General features: G+C 39.3%; 1 protein-coding gene and 1 long non-coding RNA gene across 5 annotated transcripts in view; one reads left to right on the forward strand and one right to left on the reverse strand.

Annotated features, from left to right (window-relative positions):
• The window catches only part of LOC130249758 (uncharacterized), a 29128-nt gene extending 27058 nt beyond the window's left edge, over positions 1 to 2070 (reverse strand). For both annotated transcript variants that reach the window (XR_008839852.1, XR_008839853.1), the window contains exon 1: positions 1983 to 2070. This is a non-coding gene — a long non-coding RNA (uncharacterized LOC130249758). The remainder of the gene's footprint in view (positions 1 to 1982) is intronic.
• Positions 2071 to 2144: 74 nt separating this feature from the next.
• STX17 (syntaxin 17) lies at positions 2145 to 25630 on the forward strand. Of its 3 annotated transcripts, none has more exons than XM_056484830.1 (9): positions 2152 to 2246; positions 2885 to 2982; positions 7580 to 7741; positions 11722 to 11787; positions 17379 to 17598; positions 22717 to 22832; positions 22916 to 22966; positions 24480 to 24566; positions 25246 to 25630. In XM_056484830.1, the coding sequence occupies exons 3-9, from the start codon at positions 7619 to 7621 to the stop codon at positions 25483 to 25485; spliced, it is 903 nt and encodes a 300-aa protein (XP_056340805.1). In that variant the 5' UTR covers positions 2152 to 2246; positions 2885 to 2982; positions 7580 to 7618; the 3' UTR covers positions 25486 to 25630. The 3 variants fall into 3 exon arrangements, with proteins under 3 accessions (XP_056340804.1, XP_056340805.1, XP_056340806.1); XM_056484831.1 differs by lacking the exon at positions 2152 to 2246 and adding an exon at positions 2297 to 2393; XM_056484829.1 differs by lacking the exon at positions 2885 to 2982 and having other exon boundaries at positions 2145 to 2246.
• The last annotated feature ends 413 nt before the right edge of the window (positions 25631 to 26043 follow it).

Genomic DNA, 26043 nt, shown 5'->3' on the forward strand with positions numbered 1-26043 from the left:
GGCTTCAGAGGAGTATTTTTGCAGAAGAGCTTACAAAGCAATTCAAAGGAGTTTATCTTATATCTATTTATAAGAGCAAAGTAGTCATTTGGTATTTTTGTTTCAGTGATTTATAGTAGCACCAGGTCAAGAATAACATCAAGACAACCTAATGACAAATCTTCACTTAGAATCACCCCCCCTCAAGAACTGTCACCTGAATCGCTTATGATTTTATTATCACTTATTATGAGGAAAGGCTGAGGGAACTGGGCCTGTTCAGCCTTGAAAAGAGAAAACTGTGAGGGGACCTCATAAATTTCTGCAAGTATCTGAAGGGAGGGTGTTAAGAGGATGGAGCCCAGCTGTGCTTGGTGCCAAACACCAGAACAAGAGGCAACAGGAAGAAACTTGTGCACAGGGAGAGCCACCTGAACACAAAGAAAAACTTCTTTTCTGTGTGGGTGACCAAGCACTGGAACAGGTTGCTCAGAGATGATGTGGAGTCTCCCTCACTGGAGATACTCAAGAGCTGTCTGGACACAATCCTGTGCTATGTGCTGTAGGATAACCTTGCTTGAGCATGTCATTACCCAATGACCACTGTGGTTCCTCCCAGCCTGACCCATTCTGTAATTCTGTGATCTACACAGAATCTGCACTCATGGTATTTATGAGAAGAGCATACTGCTTCACATCAGATGGAAGCTAATACTTCAACATTACCACCTTTATCTACCAAAGTTAAATTCAAACACATTTAATCAAATATTTTTCATAAATATATGTTGACCAGCATTTAATTACTGACATTAAATGACCATATCCAAGGTCAGCACTTCCACAATTCTGCTCCTAATGTGGGTCAAACTGTGAAACTGCTAGCCTGTGTCATCCTCCTTAACCTTTTTAAAATATATGTTTGATATAAGCTTTTTTTCCTAGTACACTGGCATACCCTAGTATTCCATTGTCATTCCAGAGGCTGTACCATGAACACCAGAACTAATGAAGCCATGGGATTCTGTTCATTTTGATTCTTCAGCCCTTAAATAGGCTTAATTGTAACTAAAATTTATTGTCCTTTAGCTGAAAATCCTGTCAAGCAGTCTGGAACTCTGTCTACATAAAGTGGATGGCTAATACATACACAGTAACTCGCTGTTTGTTGCTACAAGAATTTGTAAGAGCTTTTTGCCTACTACTTCTTCACTGAGGAAACAAATTTAGGTTTATTTCCTCAGTGACATATCCATTTCCACAAAACTTACAGGACCATAATGACTTCCTCCAAATTAGATTGGAACTGGCCAAAAAGTCATGTAACAACAGATGAACAGATAAGATAAATCTTATTTAGAACATCAGGATCAACATACATTCCTATTAGTTACTCTGGAGATCTTTCTTAACTTTGTTTTATTCATGTTTAGTTTAAAAATGGTCTAATATTGACGTAACATAGTTACTATACAGATATTACCAGGTAGCCAGACAGTTTCACACTTCTGTTCAGATGTGGCAAATTGATCAGCAGTGATACCAGGCTGCCCTCGGAGGTTCTGCTCCACCTGTCCCACAGGTGCAGGTACCCTACAGGGGCAGGTGCTCTGCCAGCCAGGGGATGTGGCGTCGGGGAAGGATCCCATCATCAGTGTGTCAGCCACAAACAGGTCACACTTACACATTTATTCTTAAAACATAGTAGTGGAATGGCCCGAAGGTGTGTCAGGAGAGGTTTAGGCTGGATATCGGGAAAAGGCTCCTCACCCAGAGGGTGTTTGGGCCCTGGAACAGGCTCCCCAGGGAAGTGGTCACAGCACCAGCCTGACAGAGCTCAGGCAGAGCCTGGACACCGCTCTGGGCACATGGGGTGACTCTTGGGGTGTCCTGTGCAGGACTTGATGACCCTTGTGGATCCTTTCTAGCTAAGAACACTTTTTTATTCTATGAAAAACTCTTAAAATATTTCCCTCCCGATATATATTCCAGACTCCCGGTACCCCCTTTGTGGCCAGGACAACTTCTCCGCCTCCTTCTCTTCTTCCTCCTCCTCCTCCTCCTCCTCCTCTCGGTCTCCTTCCCGCCCCGGCCGGTGGCTCCCGCAGGAAGCCCAGCCCGCGGAGGATGGCCGGGGGCGGCGGCGGGGGTGTGCGTGTGGCGGGCGGGGGCCGGGCCGCGCCCCGCGGCGGAGGGGGAGCCCAGCGCCCGCTCCCGCCCCGCGGCCCGGGGCCGCCGCTCAGCGCCCGCCACACGGCCGCCCGATGGTGAGGGACCGAGGGGCCGGGAGCGGCAGGGAGGGGGCGGAGGGAGAGACTCAGCGGGCAGCGGGGCGGCTCCGCTTTCGCTTTCGCTCCCCGCGCCAGCGCGGCGAAGGGAAGGGAAGGGCCGGGCCGGGGCCTGGCGGGCGCACGGTGAGCCCTGCGCTGGGCCGCTGCGGACGGGGCCGGTGGGAGCCGCAGCGCGGAGCGAGCGCCGGGTTCCCCCCGCCGCTGCCGGTTCTGGGCCCTCGGCGAGGCCGCGGCGGCCGCCGCTCCCCCGGCCGGGCCCGGGCCCGGGCCCAGAGCAGAGCGCGGGGACTCGTCCCGCTCCCGGCCCGGCCCGGCCCGGCTGAGGGGCTGCGGGTGCCCAGCCGGGGGTGCCCCTGCGGTCGGGTTGTGGGGCGCTCATCGGGACAGAACTTGTCACAGCAGCTTGGATTGTCTCGTTTATATGCTTGTTTACTTACTTATTCTTAGCAGTGTGACAAATTGTTAAGCCTAGTATTGCCCAAGCTTTTAGAACTGTAAGTCAGAACTAGTGAAAAAGAACTAGCTTAGTCTGCTCGAAGCCTTTTATATAAGACTTTAAGCCTATCTTAATTTTTTATGCTTCTGCTTTCTTCACACTCAGTTTACTTTTCCAGGGCATGGTACAGCCAGGGTAGGCCTCTGCAACCTGTTGATCTTAAGCTGCACCAGGGGAGGTTCAGGTTGGACATCAAGAAGAGTTTCTTCACATAAGGTTAGTTAGACATTGGAACAGGCTGTCCAGTAAGGTGGTGGAGTCACTGTCCCCGGAGGTGTTTGAGGAAAGGCTGGCTGTGGCACTTAGTGCCGTGGTCTAGTTGACAGGGTGATGTTGATAGTTGGAGCTGATGATCCCAAAGGTCTTTTTCAACCTAATTGATTGTGTGGTTCTGGGGTGAGACAGAGTCTGTGTTAATACCAAGGATAGTTCTGTTAAAACCAAGAATTCAGTATTAGGGCTCTGATTGCAGGTTGAACTGTTGTGGCATCTTGCTGCAGGTGTCAGCCCACTGCAGACTTGCTCCACCGGTTCAGCTTTGTGCTAAAGGTGTTCACGTGTTAGTCATTAGGTATTTTCTGCCCTTCTGCAGCTGGCTTAAACATATACAATACAAGACAAAATGCCTGTTGTCTGCTCTGATTTCTCAAATAGCAGTCATGTGCCCTTGCCTTGCCTGGATCTAAGCTGGGTTGCCAGATGATCCACAAGAGCACAGATCTACTGGGATTCACAGCCATGTATGGCTGCTGATTCTGGGTATTTTGTGGGAGATCCCACATGTGTGGCTGTTTATACCACTGAGCAGTTTCATATTACTTTGTGAGCACGCTGGGCCTGGTGGCTGTGCCTTATTTCAGCCTAACAAAGTTATTTTATTTTGATCCATTTTACAGACAAAAAGAAAAAGATGTAATTTAGTCCTGGATTGCTGTAGCCTGCCACAGGAGCGTGTTCCTCACTAACTGCAGGCCTCACCCAAGTGAGCAATAGTGTCACTGCAATTCTGGGGCCAGTACCACTCTAGGAAATGTTTCAGGTCACCCTAGGGAGAAAGCTGTTGTGTGTCCTTATATTCTAATTAATTTTATTTACAGGGAAAAACTTTTTGGCCTTTCAACCCTTATCAATAATTTTTTCCAGTGGCAGTGGTTGTCTGAAGTGTTGTGAGTGAATTAAAATGAAATCAGTGAATTGTATTGTGTTTTCCTGGGCCAGCAGAACTCCTTGTGCATTGTTGTACTGGATTTCAGTGGAGAACACTGGGCAGTTTAACAGAAGTTCATAAGTGTTAACAAACAAAAGTCCATGAGTGTTAACATTTGAGGTGTGTTCGCATTTTCTGAAATTCATGCCAAGTAGCAAGTATGTTACCATCCATACCTGGGAAGAATTTTACTTCTGGTTGACTGCAGCTGTGTGACTTGTGCTGCTACAGCCTGCTTTGGATATGTAGTTGACTAAAAGTTATTCCGCATTTCTGTCTTGATTACTTGTGGATTAGTGTTATTTCAGTCACTGATACTCAGATCCAAGGAAAGAGGCAAGTCACCTTCCTAAGAAGCTGATGTTGAGTGCAGTGTTTTCACTTGCCTGAGGAGAGTGATTCATAGGCTGGACAGGGCTGCTACTCAGAGCGATCTTGATGGGATGCAGATATGGGCAGACAGAAACCTCAAAAATTCCAGCAGAGGCAAAAGAAAGCTGTGTACCTAGAACAGGTTGGGAAGACTTGATGGTGAGCAGCTGAGTGCTGTGGTGGACCACATGCTGGTTAGAGGGCTGGAGCAGGTGATGTTCTAGGAGAAACTGAGGTGGGTTTGCTCAGCCTTAAGAGAAGGTGAAGGAAGGGGAGATCATGCTGCTGCAGGTAGAAGGTGTAGAGCCAGGCTGTTCTTGGAGGTGCATGACAGTGGGATGAGGAGCAGTGGACACAAGCTGGTTTAGCTACAAGGAAGGTCTTTGTGGTCATGGTTTGGTTTTGTTTGTTTTTAGCCTGGACAATAGTCAAACACTGAAGGAAGGGTCTAGTGAGTGTGGATTTTCCATCCATGGAGGTGTTAGACCTTGACTGGACAGGAGCCTGTGCCATGACATCTGATTCACATTGTACTGTGATGGCATGTGAAAATCCCTGCCAACCTAAACTGTCCTGTTACTCTGTGATTGCTGAAAGAACAGGCATTATTACTTCAGAAATGAGTTGTTAAAAAGTTGTGCTTGGGAGAACACAAGTCAAATAAAATACGCAAGGTTTCCTTGAAATTGCATCAGCAACAAGCAGAAATGCATAGTGTTAATTTTATTTATTTAATGTTAATATTGTATGAACGTAAAAAAAAAAGACACTGTGTTGGAAATTTATGGCTCAGAATTTTTGTTGCAGAAGCTACTATACTGTTTGAAAGACAATTAAGCAGGAGACCTGATTGTATAGCTTTTCAAACTTGCTGCACAGTAAATTTTAGACAGCAATGTCTTTAAAAGGTTGGTAGACACTGTCATGGAAGTTATTTTACTGTCTGGAAATTCCTAATGAGAAGAAAATTACAGCCCACAGCCCTGCATGCAGCCAAATCTTCAAAATTCAGAATTCAGATCATCTGCCCAAGGCGCATGGCTGTTGTTTACATTAACTCTGGTTTTACAGTGCTCCAGATTGTAAGTCATCTAAACTATCAGTTTTTACTCTCATCAATCTCCAGATGTCATAAAAGGTTAAGGACAAAGTTAGGGTGAATTTAGCTTAGTCTCTACTGTGTTTCTTCTAAGACAGAATGGGCTGTGTGTTCCTGTAAGTTCATGTTGTGTTATATGTTTGAAGAGTTTGCATCAACACTTCTTCAAGATGATTCAGTATTAAGGAAAAGGATGTGATGGCTATTAAATATCTTTAGGGAACCAATTTTTAATTAATTCTAGCTCATAAACTCATGGATTAGTGTATAAGCTGCCAGGAAATTAAAAGTGTGTTTGAAGAGGAAGTACTGCAGTTTGGAGTATGATGCTTCTTATCTTTTGAATGTTATTAAAAAAAATCAGTTCTAGACTCAGAACTGTGATATATGAGTGCCTCTTTCAAAAGTTAGGCACTGTAGTGTCCAAGGTATAATAGGATGTATTTTTTATTACCTTGCATTTTAACTGCTGTTTTTGGTGAAAAGAGTGAATCAATACAAAAGGTATAAAGTTCTTTTTGCAGCCTGAAAGTGTGAGGTCATTGGTCCACTGCATGTTTATTTGAAGGTTGTTATTATTAAATGCCTTGGGTTAGAAGGGGATTTGTAAGACTGCTTGTTAGTGTCTCTTTATAATTTGAAGTGGGGAGATTTAGCAATGACTGCAAAGTCAGTTGATGAAATAATTTCCTTTTGAGGTTCTGAAAAAAGATGTCTCATTGAAACCTTAAAGATTGACTTCCCCTAACCTGGTCTACTCTCAGTAAACAGTCAGCTTTCCACAGTTTTCAATTTCTTTGTTGAGTGGGATAGATAAAGGAGGAGAGTCTCCTGTTAGCATTCTGTTCTTGTGAAAAATGTAGTGTTGTTTTATTTGCAACCATCTTCCTCCCTATACCAGAAGTGCTTTCCCCTTTCTTGCTGGGAGTTTCTTCCCAGGTGTCTCCTTTGAGTTTGGAGCAGGTTTGTACTTGTGCTCCCTGCAGCCTGCATGAGAGGGCTGGGTCTGAGCACTGAGCAGTTCAATCAAAGACCCAGTGCCATCAGCTGGTGTCTGCCCTCATGTTCTCTCTGCCTGAATCACAGGTCTCCGAAAAATGTCAACGCCCTCACTCTGCATTTTCCCACCATAGGCAGATGTGGGAAAAGTGGTGTCTAATTTCACTGTTGGTAATATGTTTTGCTGTGTGAAAAACAGGAATGTTTTTTAACCTGTTACATTCTACTGTGTCTCATCTGTAGCAGGAGGATTATGCTGGGTTAATTACTTTAAATCAGTTTAATTACTGAAAGACAAAAATCAGGGAAACCATTCTGATACGATAGCTGATGTACTTCAGGTATTTCCATATAACCAAGGTGGCATATGTCTTTACTGACACTTGTGGCAAAACTTTGTCATACATGTCTTCTTTCCCCTTGTGTGCATTCAGCATAATGGAATTCCTTTATGTTACTCCTATGCTCTGTAGATAAATGCTATTATATACAATACTACACATCTCTCTTCTAAAATTATTCAAAAAATATGTTTTACACTACGCAGGGAACAGAATTCAGGCTGCTTACATACTTACTGGTCCTGCAAATACTTCAGCAGCCTATTTATACCCCTTGCTAGGTGATGCCTTACTCTCTGTCAGTAGGGAACATAAGCAATTTGGACTGCAAGTCTTCATTCAGGAGCTCTTAACATTTCCTGGGAATGGAATTAAAAATTAATTTTATTCTGGTGTTTTTTCAGGACACGTTTTACAGATTTTAAGATGATTCTGAATGTGAATTGGCAAAATATGAGCTCTGATCAATCAAAGCATCTAATTGGAAGGTTTTTTTCAAACCTTTTCATGTATCATTATGCTGCAAAGCACGTTTGCCTCTGCCTTAATTACTTAGCTGTTTTATTCCCTTCTTGTTAGTGTTAAATTTTATGAAAAATGATCCTCAAAGCTTGCAAATAAATAGAGATAATACATTTAATTGCAAACATCGAGATATTAAGTATTAATACTGCTTAATTGTGGTTTGGGGGGATATGTGATCATTAGAAAGACTGATTTATCTTTTTATTTCTTTAAAAAGTGATTCAAGTTTACCTTTCTTGTTTAATTTTTTGGGTTTTTACCTTGGTGAAGGTATATTGGACAACTGTTGACTTGAAAGCTGCTTTTAGGATGTCTGAAGATGAGGAAAAAGTTAAACTCCGCCGAATCGAACCTGCAATTCAGAAATTCATTAAAGTGGCAATTCCAACAGATTTGGAAAGGTTAAGAAAGCACCAAATAAATATTGAGAAGGTTAGTGTTCACTTTTTACTATTGTAGTTCTTTTTGCAGTGTAGAGGCAGTCATGCTGAAAGATTATGTAGAGTTTTCAATGAGAAGTTGATGACAAAATGCTTTGATTCAAATTTGGCTGAAGATGAAAGTTCTATATTTGTAATTGTGTGCAGAAAGACCTTTACATTTATGGTAAACACCAATGTTAGCAGTAGTTTGGTTGAAATACTTGTATGATAATTGGATTTTATATCTTTTATATGCATTTTAGCCATAATGAATGTGTTACAGTACTTTGGTGAGCTGTCATGATGGTTTTCTCTTCAATAGTTTTTGTAAAATTAACTTTCAGCCATGTAAACCAAAATCCCTAGAGGTAAAAGGATAATTTTATCGAATCTGATCCTGTTTATTTTACAGGCTACTTTTAAGCAAAAATCACTAATTATGTCCAATTGCTTAGAGCAGCAACATTATTTACTTATGATGAAGCCAATAGCTCTAACCTCATTTCATGAATATTGATTTAAACCTTAGGATCTAGAGATAGTCCAAACAATTAATCTCCTAAATCACTGTTTGAAGAAACTATAAAATCAATATATAATGAAATTTGACCTTGAATACACCTTTTCAGAGGAAGTGGCTACCATAAATTCATCATCATTGCTTCTCAACTATATGAGAGTCCAACTTTCTGTATGACAGTTTTAGAAGACTTAAAAGCTATAGCCTTAAGAAATAAGTTCTCTGTACTTTTTCTTTCTTTCCATGTTTTCTCCATGAAAATTCTTGTTTTCTAAAGCACATTCCATGGAATGGATTGCCTTTCACTCCAGGAGGGAATAAAATGCATGTATATCCAAAAGAGGAACAGCTGTCTATAAGTCTCTGTTAGATAGCAGCAATTGACTTGGTTGTACAGGAAGGTGGAGATTTTGTTTGGCTTACTGCCCTAAACGTTGTTGGTGATATGCAACAATCCTTTAAAAAAATAAAAGTGCTGTAAGACACTTTTTCGCCTTTTCTCTCTTGCTTTCAATTTTAATTTAATTTCTTGTGACTGTGCCAGAGGATGTTGTGTAAAACGCTTTTTACCTTTGGCTGGGGACCTTTGTTGTGGTGGGAAGATATGTCAAGGTGACACAAAACGAGAAATGAGGGTACCTGAGTCTTCCTGCAGTCCTTATCCAAATGTGGACATTTGTATAGGACATTTATTGAAGAGATTTCAGCAGGAGATATTATGACAAACTTTTGAGTTCTCTCCATGTCCACTGGATACTTTCAAGGAGAGATGGAAGGGATCCAAAGCAAAAGCCTGGAAGTTACTAAAGAGTGCTCTCAAGAGAATGGACACAGAGCAAGACAGATTGAGTGCCTGAGAGTAACCTAATGTTTTATATTTTTATTGTGGAATACAAACTATTTGGCTACAGCATAATTATGATGAAATATCATAGAAATATGGAACTATAGAGTGATTTGGGTTGGAAGAGAAGCTTTAAAGTTCATCTAGTCCAACCCCCATGCCGTGGGGTAGGAACACGTTTCATTACATCAGGTTGCTCAAAGCCCCATCCAACCTGGGCTTCCAGGGTTGGGGCATCCACGGCTTCACTGGCAACATGTTCTAGTTCCCTACCACACCCAATATAACAAATTTCTTATGTCCATTGTCAGCTTACCCTCTAAACATTTAAAGCATTGCCCCTTATGCTGTCACTATAAGCCTTAGTCTTCGTCTTTCTCCTAAGCCCTGTTTATTTATGGAAGGGCTGCAATAGGGTCTCTCAAGAGCTTTCTCTTCTCCAAGCTGAACAACCCCAACTTTCTCAGCCTTTCTTCACAGGAGACCATTTTTGTGGCCCTCCTCTGGACCTGACATAACAGGTTAGGATTCCATAGATGTTTTAACTTCATGGACCTCCCTTAGTTTTACACATATTTATTCAGGATAAAATCATAGAATGCTATTGGGTAGGAATGGATCTTAGAGATAATCTAGTCCCAGCCCTACTGCCATGGGCAGGAACAGCTTCCACTAGGCTCAAGGCCTTGCCCAAACTGGTTTTGAACACTGTCAGGGTTGGGGCATTTGCTACCTCTTCCAGTGTCTCACCATCCTCACAATAAAAAATTCCTTCCTAATTTCTAACCTGAATTTCCTCTTGTAATTTGTACCCATTGCTCCTTGTCCTATCACTACAGCTCCTGATAAAGATTCCTTCTCTGGCTTCCTGGTAGGCCCTCTTCAGGTATTGGAAGGTTGCAATGAAGTCTCCATGCAGCCTTCTCTTCTGAATAGCCCCAACTTCCACAATAAATAATCTCAATACCATCTCTTCTCAAGCTGTACTATACTTGAGGCCCCCAGGGTGAACACTGTCAAGGAGTATGGCCTACTTTGTGTTGCATGACAAAGAGAAGTCAACAAGGAGGAATTCTCTGACCACGTGAATGTTGGTGTGTTAAGGCATTGGATTCTCTGGGCTCGTCACTAGCATATTCTGGATTTTGAAGCAAAGTAATAAAACAATATATTAGATGAATGTGATGAACATCTCTAGTAGAAATTATGAAGAGCAGTAAAGGTTTCCTGAGGAATTTTTCTTAACTGGATAACAGGATTTATTATTATTAGTTATTTGGACAATGTATTACAGTCAGCTGAAATCAAATAGGTGATTTTTTCCCTAAACCCTCCTGTTAAAACTTCAGAAATTCCTGTTTCAGTACTGTTTCAGGGTGACTAAATTGGAAGATCTATTGTTGATAGAGGGCTTTTTTTGTCCATTTTACTTTAAAGAACACTGTCAGTAATTTTAATGGCATAGCAATTTATTCAGAGGTTGTTATTATTCAGTTTCCTAGAAGAATGACATTAATCTGGCTTTGTTGAACACTAAACCTTTTATCTTCCATAGCACTACAAAGTCCTAACATGAAAGACCTTTTAGCTCTGAAAATAAGTAGTAACTTTAGATTTCTCCGTGTTTTTTAGGAAGCTGAGTAACTTTGTGATCCTTATTACTGTGGCATCTAAAATTATGAAAATAATTATGTAAAGATACAGGCTGTAGATAGGTTTTTATTGGTAACAAAGTTTATTAAGAAATTGAGGAATTAAGCTTTACATAAAAATGCCTTGCAAATCATAGTAAATATTTTGCCTTATCTAAACAATTAAATAAATATTCTAATATTGTAAATTAATCAATGCGTGATACTGTAAATACATTCTTTGATAGTTTCAGCACACATTCCAGGAATCACAGCTTCTACTTCTATTATTTTACTACTCTTTTTAATGTTAAACCCTCTGTATTATTTGTGTCAACTCCCTGTAGCAGGGACTGATTAAATATGAAAAGGTTGATATGTGATAATATGCAGTTCTTTTGCCAAACTTGCTCTCTGCTAATGTAATAGTTAGTCTGGTCTCTGTCCTGTGGAAGGTACTGTATGGATAGTTTCCCACTGAAGTTAGTGGAGCCTGATGGAGGTGCCAGATCTGGCCTGATGGTTCTTGTAGCTGTGTTTGTAACTATTTAGAAATATTCAGTGTAAATGCAGTCAGCAGCATTGTGTGATGACTGCCATTTTCTTTGTCAGTAGTATCAGATACCTCGTTGTCCTATATGACCAGTACTGCTTATCCACTATTCTACTCCTTTTTCCTTCTTCTGCCATTTGTTCTACTGCCCATGAAGAGACTTATGCCACAGCAGTGTCAGGATGCAATATCACTTGGGTGTTAAAAACTGATACTGAAACCCTAGTTGTCTGTAGTTCAATAAAATATGTTGTACAAAAATTTTTCACAAAATACATTGCTATTTACGTCTCTGATTTTGTAGTGGAATTGTTTATGACTCAACTTCTTTACTTTCAGTTTTGAAAAATTAAACTGATCATTTACCAAAGGTGGCTTTTTTGTTCTGCCTAGGCAATTGGTAAAAATAGCAATTCTAAGGAATCTTTTTTCTCTGTTTTAGTATCAGAGATGCAGGCTGTGGGACAGATTGCACGAAGAGCACATCAACGCAGGACGAACGGTTCAGGTAAGAATATGAAAATGGCTGTGCTACTGATGTGATTGAATTACAGACATAGTTCTGGTTACCTCAGGGATGGACCTTCAGAGAGACATACACTTGACAGGTGGGTTTGACAAGCAAGCACACAGTTTTGCTTTGCTTCATTTAAAAGTTGGGGATTTCCTAATTGTGTCCTATGAGGCAAATACAGTCGGAAATATTTCCATATTCTTGAAGAAGCACAAGTTTAGAGGCTGTGATCTTTTGTAAACTATCCTCTTACATTATTAAATTAGAAGACAGCTGTTGCAATAAGGGATACTGCTAATTTTAAAGCCTGATTTCAGATGTAGAGAACATCTGGATTACTAGCTTGGTGTGCACATCTGTTGTTAGGTACATTATATCATCAAGGGAGGAAATACCAGCACATTTGTCAGCACAAGCATCATCTCAGTGACTTCATCCATAGTCATCTATAACTCAGCACTCAGGGAATCATACACCATTTCTAAAAACACCTATGTCTTGATGAAAGTGATGGAGAGACTCAGCCAAACATCAGCTAAATAGCACACAGGCAAAGTCGATTATCAGTACAGAAGAACACAAAGACCACATCTGCAGCACAAAGTTCACTGAGGCAGATACAGTATCTGGTGGCTGTAACAGCTGCACTGCCAGTATTGTGGGGACAGACGTGTTTTGGCCAGGAGAGGCATCTTGTATTGTTTTCATAGGAGGGACCTGTTGTTGTTCAGAGGAGGGACCTGTCTTTGCTACTGTAAGTGACCTACACTGCACATAGACAAGCAGGATTGGCACAGGTGGCACAGTCCTAAACCATTGCTCACAATTCTAACACTGTGAATTCCCATGTTTGTTTCAGTGTCTTAATGACTCTTGTGGGAAATTATACCAGGCTAAAAATAATAAAAAAAAAAACCACCAGTAAAACCTCAGAAAGAAGAACTTAATCCTGATTGAACGACAGAATTAGATGGTAGGCACGGTAGGCAGAGCTGCAGTTATGTGTCTGATTTGAGGAATGGAAGGTGCTAGTGAGCTTTTTGTTTAGTATAGATGATATAAAGTGACACATGAAACCCAGTTGATATTCCTGCTCATCGAAGATTTGAGTATGTGTTTTGATTTTTCACCAAGTTCTTTTGAAATCTTAGTACAGGTTTATTCTTCATATTCAAAGAAACTTCCAAAGGTGAAAGTTCTGTTAAAACAATGGCATTTTAACAGGTGTGGTGTAGTAAGCATGCATTTGCTTATATCTGTTCTCTAATCTGTTTTGACATCTGAGTTGTGGGAAAGGCTTCTCTTGTAAATTTAAATTACCATAAATTATCATTTCTTTAGCAAGACAAAAATCTATCAATAATTAGAGAAAAAATAATTGTGTTGAAGATGTTATTTTTAGATATTTTAAGTGCTTTAATAAGAAAACTGCTTATTTGTCTCTAGAAACATTTATATTTGTCTTGAATCTAAAGCTTGCTGTTTTCACTTTCAGTCAAAGTAAATTTTCTTGGGTTTTATTTAATGCTTATTGCTTCTAGCTCTGAATACAGATCTAGATGCATTAAAGTGGTTCACATTCTGATACCCAGAGAGCAGAATAAGTATCTGGGTCCATGCAAGAAGAGCAGACTGGCTCTTTGTTTTAATTAAATAGTTAGTAGTCTGGAGTACTTGATAATAAATTATATGACATGTAGAATGTGTTTGCTGTAAGCTGTTTAAATGTTTACCGATGGACTTGTGATCTGTTTGTTTGCAAAGAAATCAGATTAATTATTGTGATACCAAATGTTCTCTGCAGCACACACTTTGCTCTCAAAATTAGATGTTGTAAAAATACATTAGGAATCCCTAAGTCAATATTGACCCAAGGCATCCGCCACAGGTTTTAGACAAATATATGCACAGCCATTCTACATTTAATCCATGTGCACATAATTAGCCATTTTTCTGAATTTTCAGTTTACCCAGAATAATTACTTCTGTTGTAATTTTGATGATGGTCAAAATTATAATAGAAGTATAGATGAGTGTAAATCTGTTGCTCTGCTTTCAAGTGACTGGGTGCCACATTAAAAACTTCCATAAAAGAAGGCAAAGAAAACAGATAAATCTTTGCACAGGGCATGAAGATAGCCTTTCCAAAATATTGAGAAAATAACTCTTGTATATCATGTATTAGTTTTTCTGAACATGCTCTTGTATATTTTCGTTTTTTAGGGACAGTCCATGGACTTCTTAAAATATTATGCCTGAATGAATTTTCACTTTTCTAGATTTTGTCTGCATACTGCCGACTGTATCACACAAGGTTTAAGCTAATTTCAATGAAATGGCTGTATTTTGTTGTAACATCTAAGGACTGCTCTGATCATTTTGGTAGTGAGAGGAAGGGAAATGCTGCAGTTACTAGTGAGGAAATAAGATACTAAACAAAAAAAACTAAAAAACAAACCCCTGAAAAACGCAGTGGATGAACAATCTGGCTTTAGTCTATTCAGCCCACAAAAAGAGGCTCTGTTCTGCAAAATGTATTTAGGCTGACATGGTCTCACCACTGTGTTATTCTGACCTGAAAAGCTGCTTGAAAAATGTTAATCTATATTTTCTTTTTCACTTTTATGGTTTCTAGTTCAGCTGAAAATAATTTACAAGTTAAAGGTGGTTTCTGATCAGCTCTGTTTTTTTGCATAAATCTTCAAAACTTGGTTATTTGGCTCAGGTCTTCTGTAACATTTCTAAAATGATCCTCAGATTAGGTACCTCTCTGGCATACTGTGTAGATATGCTGTGAGGGCATGAGGAATAGTGTAGAAAACTTTATTTCTGCAGGAGATTCTTTGTGGTATCAGTGTAAAATCAGCTCATTGTTGGAGCTTGTGGCCATCTGCAGGGTAAAGATATCCTTAAACTCAGAGTTCCTTTGACCTAGGCCAACTGATTGTGTAGTAGTGATTAAAAAAAGCCAGGTAATTTAGTGGGATATATAAACATACATAAACAGGAGAGCAGTCAGTGTGGTCTCTCCTACAATCTCTTTAGTCAGCAGTAGTAGGATCCCAGGTAGAATAGTCTGTCCAGTTTGGGCACCACAATTATAAGGAAGGCATGAAGGGAATAGGGAGAGACTAGTGAATGCAGGCAGAAATTGAGAAGACAGGACTTCTTGAAAAGATCAACATATTAGTTATTTTGCCCAAAGAGTGCCCAACAGCATCGTGTTGTCTGTCCGCAAACGTGGAGAGGATTGTTTCAAGGATTGTTTCCTTGTCTTGAACAAAGAGGATTAGAAATACCTGGTATAAACCGAGGCCAGAGAGATTTCTGTTAGACGTAAGGAGATGTTAAAGCATTCTAGACTCTGGCAGTGAGGTGTAAAGGAGGTTGTAGCTCTTCATGAAGAAGTCCTATTAAGACCAGATTAGATAAACAACTGACAGAAACAATACAGGGACAGCAGATGCTGCATTGAAGGAATAAACTTCCCAAGATTTTCACCAGTTCTCTTTTCCTACAGTTTTTCTGAGAAAGCCACTTGAAACAAAGATTGTTGTTTGATTTTGGAAGTTAATGGAACAAAATTGCAATTATAATAAGGAAAAATTCTGTCTTTTCGATTGAATTTGCAGAGTTTGAAACTTAGGAGTTCCCACAAATGAAAAGAGAATTTTGTATTACCTTCCCTGCTAAGTAAGTTTGGTTTTAAAAGTGGAAGCAGTTGGGATGAGACACTCTACCTGAAAATTAAACTCTGTGCCATTAAAATTATTGTGAGAAGAGTTCACAGTCATTTGCATATCTGTAACATTTATGATGTTACACCCTGGTGAGCTCCTGGGATGTGACTCCTTTCAGCAGGGCGGAACTTTCTTGCTAGGCTGAATCCAGTCACCTTGTTTAATTAACAGAAGTGGAACATGTTTAAGTGGAACATGGGTCCCCTCTTCAAAACCACAAAGGAAGAGCTACTAAAATTAAATTTCACTAAATAGGTGAATATCATCATCTGATTCTTCCATCTTCTTGCTCAGAAGTATTTCTCTTTGATTAGCAAGGTAATAATGAGCAGTGGAAATGAGGATCTGGTTTAGCTGTTTCTTAGGGTGAGCACTTCTTATCTATTGAAGCTCCTGTTCAGGATCTGTGCAAATTTCCATCAGCCAGTTGTGTTTTGTTGGTCACTGCACAAACTTGTAGTTTGCCCCAGCAGCAGCCACAGTGATACAGATCCCAAGCAGAACTACATTTTATCTCAATTTCAGCTGCAAAATTCTCATTTTTCTTTAAAAGAAACTGCTGTGGAATCATGGTTATCTCACCCCAAACTCACTGTTGTCACCTGTTGTCATTGTTTCACTGTTTCACTAGTTTTTTTAGTTTGTTTTTTTTTTTTTGGTCTCCATTGTTGCCAAAGACAGGATAATAGTAATAATTTTCTTTACTGAAGTAAAACAGCATGATCAACCTCAGTCCCTTGCACATAGTTCTAAGAAATTAGATGATTGAGTGTTGTGTTTAGATAGTCCCATTTTGTTTCTTAAATGAAATTCCAAGATTCTATAAGCCAAGAATTTTGGCACATGGTGCAGTAGGAAAGTGGTAATGTTCTCCTTTTTTCGGTACTTAGGGGCAGGCCGTGGGGGGAAGATACCAGGAGGCAGGAGGAAGACTGAAATGAGGAAAGTGTATGAGGGAAGTTCCTAGCTATCATGTTGCAAATTCAGCTCAGTGTCTTCCCAAGTTGGGAGTTTTTTTTTATCTCCCTTTATAAAAATTGTCAATCAGTGGTTTTACCTGAGGTTAGTCTTGAATAATGCAGCCTAATTTGGCTAATAGCACTCTCAATTTAAGCACAATCTAATCTAATCTAATCTTAGTAATTTGACACAATTTTAACGAATCAATAGTTCTTTCTTTGGAAGTTTGTGTAATGCTACTTCAACATGTTGTTGAATAAATTCCTTCTCTAATTATATTTTCTACTGTTTTTTTCATAAATATGAAGAGCAATTAATTCCACTAGTGTATATAAATAAAACCAGTTCCATCTAGATCTTGCTTTTCCAGATAGTCAGTTTTTTTTTTCTCCTTTGCCCCTGAAGTTGTCTTCACAAAATGAAAGTGAAAATTTTGGGATAGTTGGGGATTATAAATGACTGTATTCTGAGGTCCTGTGATCACCACAGTCACTTACTAATATAAAACAAGCATATTTTGAGAAGCAGTCACTTACTTTACTTAGATATTATTGCAACTTGTTGCAATTTGTGTAAATATTTTGGCAAAGACGTAAATTGACCAGAGAAACAGAAATAACTTCAGCAATTACACAGTGAAATAGTTAATTATTACACAGAATAATTGATTAAATGCTTTAATTGAAACCCAAAATAAAACAAACTGACTTGGAGAAATGGATAAAGTACAAAACTGACAGCTAGAAGAATCAAAATAGTGGTGGCGATGGCTTCAAAAATGTTTCTGCCTTGATCATAAAAGTGATAGATGCTTCCCAGGCACTGAAGGTGTCTGGTGTTCTCACATAGCAGTAAGCTACAAAATAACTCTTAATACTCTTGCAGCAACTCCGTGCCAATATGAGAGAGATGGAGAAACTCTGTTTGCGAGTCCGGCAGGAAGATATCCCAGTTCTGCAGAGAATGATAAATCCCATTAAAGAGGAAGCTTCAACTGCCATTAAAGACTTCCTGCAGCTGCATTCTGAATCTGCAGAAGAACTTAAAAGGCAACTCAAAGGACAGGAGGATGCCTCTTTAACCAGATCTGCAACTCTAGGACAAGGTAGTAGAATTTCATTTCTGTATTTATTGTATCTTTGTTGTTTTATCCAGTATGCCATTTCTCTGACCAGATATAAATGAAATAAACAAATGGGATTTCAGTTGAACAGTATTGTTAATGAAGTAGATTTCTTTCCCTACACCACATTTTTTTCATGCCCTGTGATTGAATTTTGATAAGCAGAAAATCCTGAAGTATCTTTAAAAATTAAATTTCTATGGCCTTCCATGAGAAAGATCCTGTAGCGTTGGATCTTGAAATAGTGGACTGTTCATAGGAAGCAGAATACTTACATTCATGTTTCAAGATTGTTTGGCTTCATTTCCCCTCCCCTGCAAATCACTTGATCATGTGCAAATAATAATTTTGGCCATTTTCATTGAATTAGTGAAGAAATGCCAAGAAGATTTTTATATGACAGTGCAATACAGCATTGCTGAAATATATGGAAAAGAGTAGCAAGTCTCTAAGAAGAAAATCTCTTCCTGTAGCATTTTAACTTGGTAACTGAGAAGAAAGAATAAAAGAGTATAAATCCATTTAAATAAAATATTTGGAAAACACACTGTGACATGCTAGAAATCAACTATATTTGCTGGTCTTTCCTCCTTTCTGTATAAAATGTCTTTCAATCTTTGTTGTACCATTCTGTCTTCAGAAGTCTCTGTTATGCCCTGGTGCTGGCTAGTGCTTTCTCCTGATGATCTCTGAGAAGGCTGGTTACATCAAACCCTTCCACAGATCTGTAATTAGTTTGCTGCAGTAGAATTATTACTTAAAATGATATGAGCATTTCATGTGTCTTAAAATCAAAAGAGCATTCTTAGTCAGTAGCACTGTAGAAGAAATTGCTGTCAGATTTGATTTCATGACCCTTCTTGTTGCTGCATGCAGAACTACAAGAACTCTTTCGAGTGTGATTAACAAGCCAGTGAACCTTGTGGCTGAGCTGGGAGGAAAAGGAGATTTGACAACTGGGCTTGCTTTCAAGAATGTCACATGCAGTAGTATCAGAAAGCCTTGTGAACATAAAGATAAATCAAACACAGGGTCCACAGAACTTTGGGTTAGAAGGGACCCTTTGACTGTCATCTAGATCCAAGCTTCCTGCCACAGACAGGGATACCTCCAACAGACCAGGCTGCTCAGAGCCCCATCCAACCTGGCCTTGAACTCTTGCAGTGATGGGGGCATCCACAGCTTCTCTGGGCAGCCTGTGCCAGTGCCTCACCACCCCTATTGTAAAAAACTCTCTTCTTACAAGGCCAACAGAACAGACTAAATTGGCTTCTGACATAAAAATCTCCATCTCTGCAACACCTTCAACATGTTGTACTAGGTGGTTCAGTAGTTTGTTCTAATATCTTTGTGAATTTCAAAGTCTCTTCTCTTGCAGTCCTCTGGAACCACCTTATTCAAGTTCTCAAAAATATGCTTGAAATTTCAGAGGCTGTTTCTTAAAAATGCTCTAGAGTAAATTTCATCAAACCTTCAGACCATAAATAGGCCTAGCTCACCTAAATATTTTTAACCTGTTCTCTTTATCAGCCGGTATCTTTCTTTCTTATTTAAATTAATTGCACCAGATACATACTGAAAGCTACCTTTATATCTGGCAATGCATTTCCATGTCCTTGGTCTTCCTCTAACTTCAAAAACATTCACAGAAACTTCCTGCTACCATTTATGCCTCTTGGTAGTTGCAATATATTTATGTCCTGGTCTTCATGATAGTAACTTTCTGTGCTTGTATTTTTCTTTATACTCACATCATGTGTCAAATTCTTGGCATCCAGGACATTGAAGAACTCATGCTGAAGCATAAACATCTTCCTCTGCATCAGGACAATTTGGTGTCATCTTCAGCCCAGCCTGTTTTTTTTTGTGTCTGACAGCAATTCTGCAGTTTTTTATCTTTTAGGAACTTCTTCCACATAATTTCTGTTAATCATTTTACCCAATTTGTTGACATCTCTTTTGTGGCGAGCTCATTGTCTTCAATATTCAGTGATTCCCCTCATATATATTAGCCATTACTTTCAGTCTGTTTGTGAGCTCTTCTCTGTTATGATCAAAATGAAATTTAAGATACCTCTTCTGTTGGTGACTTTCTGCAGTTCTCAGTACATTCCAATATTTCATTGGAAAGGCTTTGTCCTGGATTCCTGCTTCTCTTTTTTACACAATTACATAGGTGGCAAATGGGAACTAGAGTTTAATTTCAAAGAACAGGACTGCTTCTGAAATCTGGAATACCTTTGAAGTACAGAGGACATTTAGTACAACAGCACTTCAGAAGGCCAAATAAATTGATTAGAAAGATGGGGATGAGAAGAACAAAAACAGTATTACTGGAATGACAGGCATCTGCAAGTCTGCTCAGGAATGTGGAAATTCACCCCATTTAAAGTAAAACAGACAGTCAGACAACTAAATACAATTAAACAGTTTTTTTTTTTTTTTAAGTTTGCCTGCCTGTGCAAGCAGCCCTGTGGAATTGCTAACCCAGACACAGTATATTGCCTGTTCTTTTGTGCTTAGAGGCTGCAGTCCTGACAGCAAATCTTGGCTGTTGATCTTAATCAAAGGAGGTTCAATACATGCCCGTTCTTTGTAGCATGTTGCTTCCCATCTGGTAGAGAAGGCAGGAGTTTACAAATTCAAATCTCCCTTTTAGAAGGCATGTCAGTGATATGATAAATCCCTTCCCCCATTCACCATCCTCAACTGAGGGCCAATAGAAATGGAATTTAATTGCATATTAAACAAATATTAACAAAAGGTGAGACTCCACTCTTAAAATTCCTGAAATATTTTAAGCAACGTATTGAATCTTCCAGAGCATTAGATTTTTATCTCGAGTGTAATGACATGTAAAGCTCCTCTGTGAAATCTGCAGAGGTGTTTTGTATTACTGTATTTCTGTGGAGACACTGTATAAATGAACTGGTGAAGTCACTTCCATTCTCAATTCTATTAAAATTGGTTAAACTTGATAAAAAGTGAAGGAGTGAATATAAATTCCTTACTCCAACTTTCAGCCCAAATGTGACCACCTCTTACCCTTCTTGTTCATTATCTTAGTTTTTTAAAGTGAATAAAGAATTTTCATGAGGAATTTTTCCTCACTGATTTTTAGTTATTACAAAATGATAACATGTAAACCCTATTACAGTTTTAATTTCTCTAGAATGTGTGTCAAGCAAAACTTTGGTATCGTTTATACACTTTCAAGGATATGCTTTTCTACAGTAGGTCAGCATAGATTGTTAGGAACAGACCAGAGCAAGGTCTTGGGAGAAGGCAGTTTTGCTTAGTGAGATATTTATTTTGCTTTTGAATTATGAATATTTTCATTTTAACCAACTTAACATGCCATGTGGCTGATTGGGGAATAGTACACCTTTCTGGGCAGAAGAAACTTGATTTTGAAATAGGATTGTGTAGGATTGAAATGAAATAAAATCCTCAAAACCTTTGATAAATGCCAGAGTATGTGACAGAACAGTTTTCTCGAAAAAATACACACATTTGGATATATAATTAATTATGTTGAAAAGGGGAAAGGAATATTTTAGAACTGAGTATGCAACCTTAATTAATCTGAGGTTATTAATCAAAACTATGTTCTGGAAGAACAGGTGATGATTGTAGAACATGAAGTGCCTTCCATGTCTGGATTCTTAAAGGAAAAGGGATAGAAATCATTAGAAATAAAAACAAGCCCAAATAAGCCCCCAAATTGTTTAGTGCATTCTTGTTACTCTGCTTACTTAGTAATTATGTCTAAATATCAGCTTCACTCATGTTAGACTTAGCTGAAAGTAGCACAATTGGGTCCTTAATGTGTTATGAGATATTGGGATAAAAATGTTGAGAAATGGACAAATATTATGAAAATGTATCATTTTTATTTTATCTTAAATTAGTTCCATGAATAAGCATGCACTATTACTGATTTTTTTATAAATATGATTATATTTATTTCTTTTCCATTGGTCATATCTGTTGTTGTAACAGTTATATAATATTATTATCGTACCTTGGCACAATCATTGTATCTAAAGATTTTAATACAATATTTACACTTTAGTATTGTTAGACATATCTAACCAGTCTTCCCCATAATAAGCTTTCTCTTGGGACTGCCATCCCAGGGAAGAAAACACCAGTGTCCTACTGAAGGAGTGATCTCCCTTCAGAAATTGAGTTGTTTGAATTGAGATGATGTTTGCACTGTGCTTACATACACACCTTCTCCAGTCTGCCTTTCAGACTCCCAAGCTCTTCCTCAGTCCTTGTATTGCCAAGCCAAACTTGTTTGTTTTTTTATTTTATTGCCACTCAACTTGTCCACAATTAGAGGCATGTCCATGACATTCACAGTGGGCTGTGACTGGAGGAGGTGTGAGTGTGCCTGCTCATTGTCTCTGCTCTCCCCAGGGCCACCTCACTGTCTGTCATTCCCCGTTTTTAACACCATACTTTGTCCTAATGTCTTCTGCATTCAGTCCAGGTGATTTAGGGAGGCACATACTCGAGAATATCTTGTGTAGAGCACTGAGCTGCAAATATCTGCCATCCTCAGTACCATTTACCCAACAGATCCAGCATGAAATGCTGGGCACCATATGACTTGGGTTTCACTGCTTTTGCTTTGAAAGCTTTTTCCTCCAGTTTCTTTTAGTTCCCAATGGCTGAAAATCAAACCAGCAGCATGATAATCAATCATAAAATGAGTAACTGTCTGTTCAGTTTTGGGAGCACAGCATTTTTATGAGTCTTACGTAAATGAAAAGTTTTTGTCCCAAGCTCAGTTTTCTCAGTCTGGTCGATACAAAATGAATTCAATGACCTTGAATGCAGGAGTATAATTTAGTATCATTTCAGGACTGGTTGTGAAAATGTGCTAATAGAAAGGAACCTATTTCTTCTTCAATAACACCCTTTTAAGAAACTGTGTAGTGCTGTAAGGCTTCTCTGTATATGATAATTTTTGGGGCTGTTGCCTGGCTTGAATTAGGTTACCCTTGAGAGACTTCAAGGGTGAGAAAGTCTGCACAACACCTACATTCTGATTTGGTGCATTTATTTATAAGCATCATGTTTCTCATTCAGAAACTTTATATAACACGGAAGTGAAGGATGGCTCCCAAAGTCTGATCCAGATCTCCCGCCTTCCGGAAATACCTCAGGAAGAAAATGCAGCTGAGTCCTGGGAAAGTTTAGAAGGGGTATGTTGGAACTCCCTCCCTGCTGTGTTGGTGTTCTTGGTTTTAGCAACTATTACAGAATAACATTTGTTTTTTATTTGCAGGACTTGATTGAGCTCAATCAGTTGGTGACTGAGTTTTCTCTCTTAGTCTGTGTAAGTATTAATTCTGCATTCTGTCCTATAGTCTCCTACAAAAATAGGGTGCATGGGTAACTCCTAGATGGGGACAAAAAATGAGGATGTGTCTCTCCTGTGATGCAGGCTCTACCAAGATGACACTTTGAGGAGGCAGCAGACTGCTCTTTCAGCACTAGTGCTGGGAATTGCTTCCAAGTTCTTGTCACTGGAGCAGCTACAACGTTCCAGCTACAATGAGCTGAACCTTAACAGAAGCTCTGCAGTGTTGACTGCAGACTTCTACCCAGCTCTTGTTTGTTTTTACAATCTCTAATTGTAATGGTGGTGACAGCTTTTACTGCACAGCGTGTGTATTTGTCAGGTCCCTTTTCTCACTTAATCAGGAGTGCTAGAAAAATCCTTTATTACCTTTATCATGCCCTTTCTGTGCTCTCACTGCATTGCCAAAACGTGGGCTCCCAATGCCACAAGGAATTTAAATGCACAATTCTCATGTCCTGGGTGAGTTCTTTAATGTCATTGCTGTTGGGTTAGTAGGGATAAATAACCTATCTTTTATCTTTTCTGCTGAGTATGTGCTGCTTCATCTATACAAAGAAACCCAAGTAAAAACCATTAGTCTAGAGAGGGACTGCAAAAATGCTCATTCAGTATTCTAAAGGTTAAAGGAAGAGGTCCTGTTCCCAGGACTTCCTGGATTTTGCACTTAACCATCATTAGATGTAATAGGTGGGTGGACTGCATTGCAGATGAATACCAGAGCTGGTGTACTCAGCAGTTTCTAAATTAGAAAGAGGCAAAAGGTTCAAAATGCCTTTTATTTTAAGCTGAAGCCATCTCATTATTTTGTGACATAAAACAGCCTGCATACTGCTGAGATTAGAATAAGAACAAACAAACCCTCAGACCCCTTTATCTTCTGCGCCAGTGTTCCCTGGGAGAGACTGCAGGGGAACCTGACTGACTGCATTTGGAGAAAGGATGGAATGTTTTTGTAAAATCAAACAGTAAAATACAGAGCAACATCAAGTAGATTTTTCGTGCTGTCACTATTTCTAAAGTTATTGTTCTATAATGTCATAATTAAACACTTCTTAGATTTCTTGATGAAGCTTTGTATGTTAGAGTTAGTACTGATCTTATAAATGCCCTTTATAGAACTTCTTCTTTGAACGTGAGACTCAGCAGGAAACAAAACAGGCTAATTTGGATTATTTTTCCTTTTGGAATGTGAATTCCTTTATCCATAGAAAAGATTTAGAAATCATCTGTTTTGAGTTGTTTTCTCTAACTGCAGCAAGAATTGTCTAATATCCACCCCATATTATTACTTAATAGTTTAGCTTTTTTTAAAATAAGTCTGTACTTTCAGCAGAGTTTATCAGATGCTAATCATGGAGCACCACTAAGGCTGCCGGGTGCAGATGAAAGCTGCTGTGGGGCCCTGATTACAGGCATTAAAATGGTGTGTATTGGCTCACTGCTGCTTCCCAGCAGGTTCCCTCACTCATAATTCCTTTGCATCTAGTCCCAGCAGGAGAAGATTGACAGGATTGAAGACCATGTCAACAGTGCTGCTGCGAATGTTGAAGAGGGAACCAAAAACTTGGGGAAGGTAGGGATCTGCTCCTGCTGGTGAATCAATGGTGCTCTGCCTCCCAGCCACCCTCTGTATTAACCCCATTGATCTGCCGTCTTTAATGCTGAGGGAACCAGCAATTAGGGAAATAAGGAAGAAATGACCCACAGGTAGCAGAGGAAAAAAATCAATCTCTCTTGTAATTTTCTGTCGCATCCAGGCTGCTAGAAAATACAGTTATTTAATTTTGGGGGAGCCTTTTTAAACACTGTTCTGATGGTTACTTTGGTTTACCTGCAAAGACAAGTGCAGTCAGTGACTGGCTTACTAGAATCACATAAACATTTAACAAGAGGTTGATGATAATTTGTCATTTCCATCCTGTTCCATGTCAGTTGCTAAATAAACCCCAAAGCTGGAGTCAGGCCCATCACTGCAAAGTCTGAGTGTTTTCTCAGTTTCTAATTTAACAATGGTGACCAGGTAACACCCAGTGTACACAGCAGCCAGAAGTATGTGACAAGATCTGGTTCACAACTGCATACACAAGACAGCTGATTTTTAATTGGTTTTAGCATATTCTGTCATACTTTTTTAAAATATTAATTTGTAAAGTTTATTTATCATTGAGCATTCAAGTCATTGCCAAGAGCAGTGAGGGGAAAATGCACATCGCCACAGGCAAGTATTCTAACTATTTTTTTTTCCTTTACAGGCTGCAAAATACAAGTTGGCAGCTCTGCCAGTGGCAGGTGCAGTCATTGGTGGAGTGGTGGGGGGTCCTATTGGTCTCCTTGCAGGCTTCAAAGTAGCAGGAGTTGCAGCTGCACTTGGTGGTGGGATTTTGGGCTTCACAGGTGGAAAATTGATACAAAGAAAAAAGCAAAAAATGATTGAACAGGTCTCTTCCAGCTGTCCAGAGCTTTCTCACCAAAGTGCCAAAAAATCCAGCTGAAGTATAGATTCATTATGGCCAGGAACAACAGTGTAGTAGCTGAGCTAATGACAGACTTGCAGCCTTATGCTTTATATACAAGGCTGAGTTGTGAATTTTGATGACAGTTCTGTTCCTTGGGAGGGCTGAAACAATCGTGTCCGAATTTATTTTTTCAGACATGGTGACATCAGTCCTTTGAAAATTATATGGGTAACTTTTAATTACGTAATTCTTAGGTAAGCTATATTCACAGCTGTAATAATGGGTGACAGGTGCTTCATGCCAAATTTGCACAAAGTTTCTTGCAGACAATACAAAGAGATACTTGGAAAATCCTTGTGCTTTTCCATGAATGCCATGAGAAGCTGGAGCTCTTATTTTAGTGCTCCAAAGAAAAGGAAATAAATGCCATCATTCTTTCACGCTCATAGTATTCTAAATATAATTTACCTGGATTCCCAAACTCTTCCTATGATTTCCCAGGATATGACTGACTATACCTGTTTAATAATGCACAGGGAAGCATATGCTGTCATAAGAAAAGGTGACAATGTTGGGTGAGCAAAGTGAAAAAAA

Source organism: Oenanthe melanoleuca, chromosome 2 (genome assembly GCF_029582105.1).
Source record: "Oenanthe melanoleuca isolate GR-GAL-2019-014 chromosome 2, OMel1.0, whole genome shotgun sequence".
NCBI lineage: Eukaryota > Metazoa > Chordata > Aves > Passeriformes > Muscicapidae > Oenanthe > Oenanthe melanoleuca.

Bases quoted from the DNA above. Each gene is read 5' to 3' on its own strand.
- STX17 (XM_056484829.1), top strand. The intron at 11,788-17,378 runs GTAAGAATATGA...ATACTCTTGCAG, and splicing joins ACGCAGGACGAACGGTTCAG to CAACTCCGTGCCAATATGAG. The intron at 22,833-22,915 runs GTATGTTGGAAC...TTTTATTTGCAG, and splicing joins CCTGGGAAAGTTTAGAAGGG to GACTTGATTGAGCTCAATCA.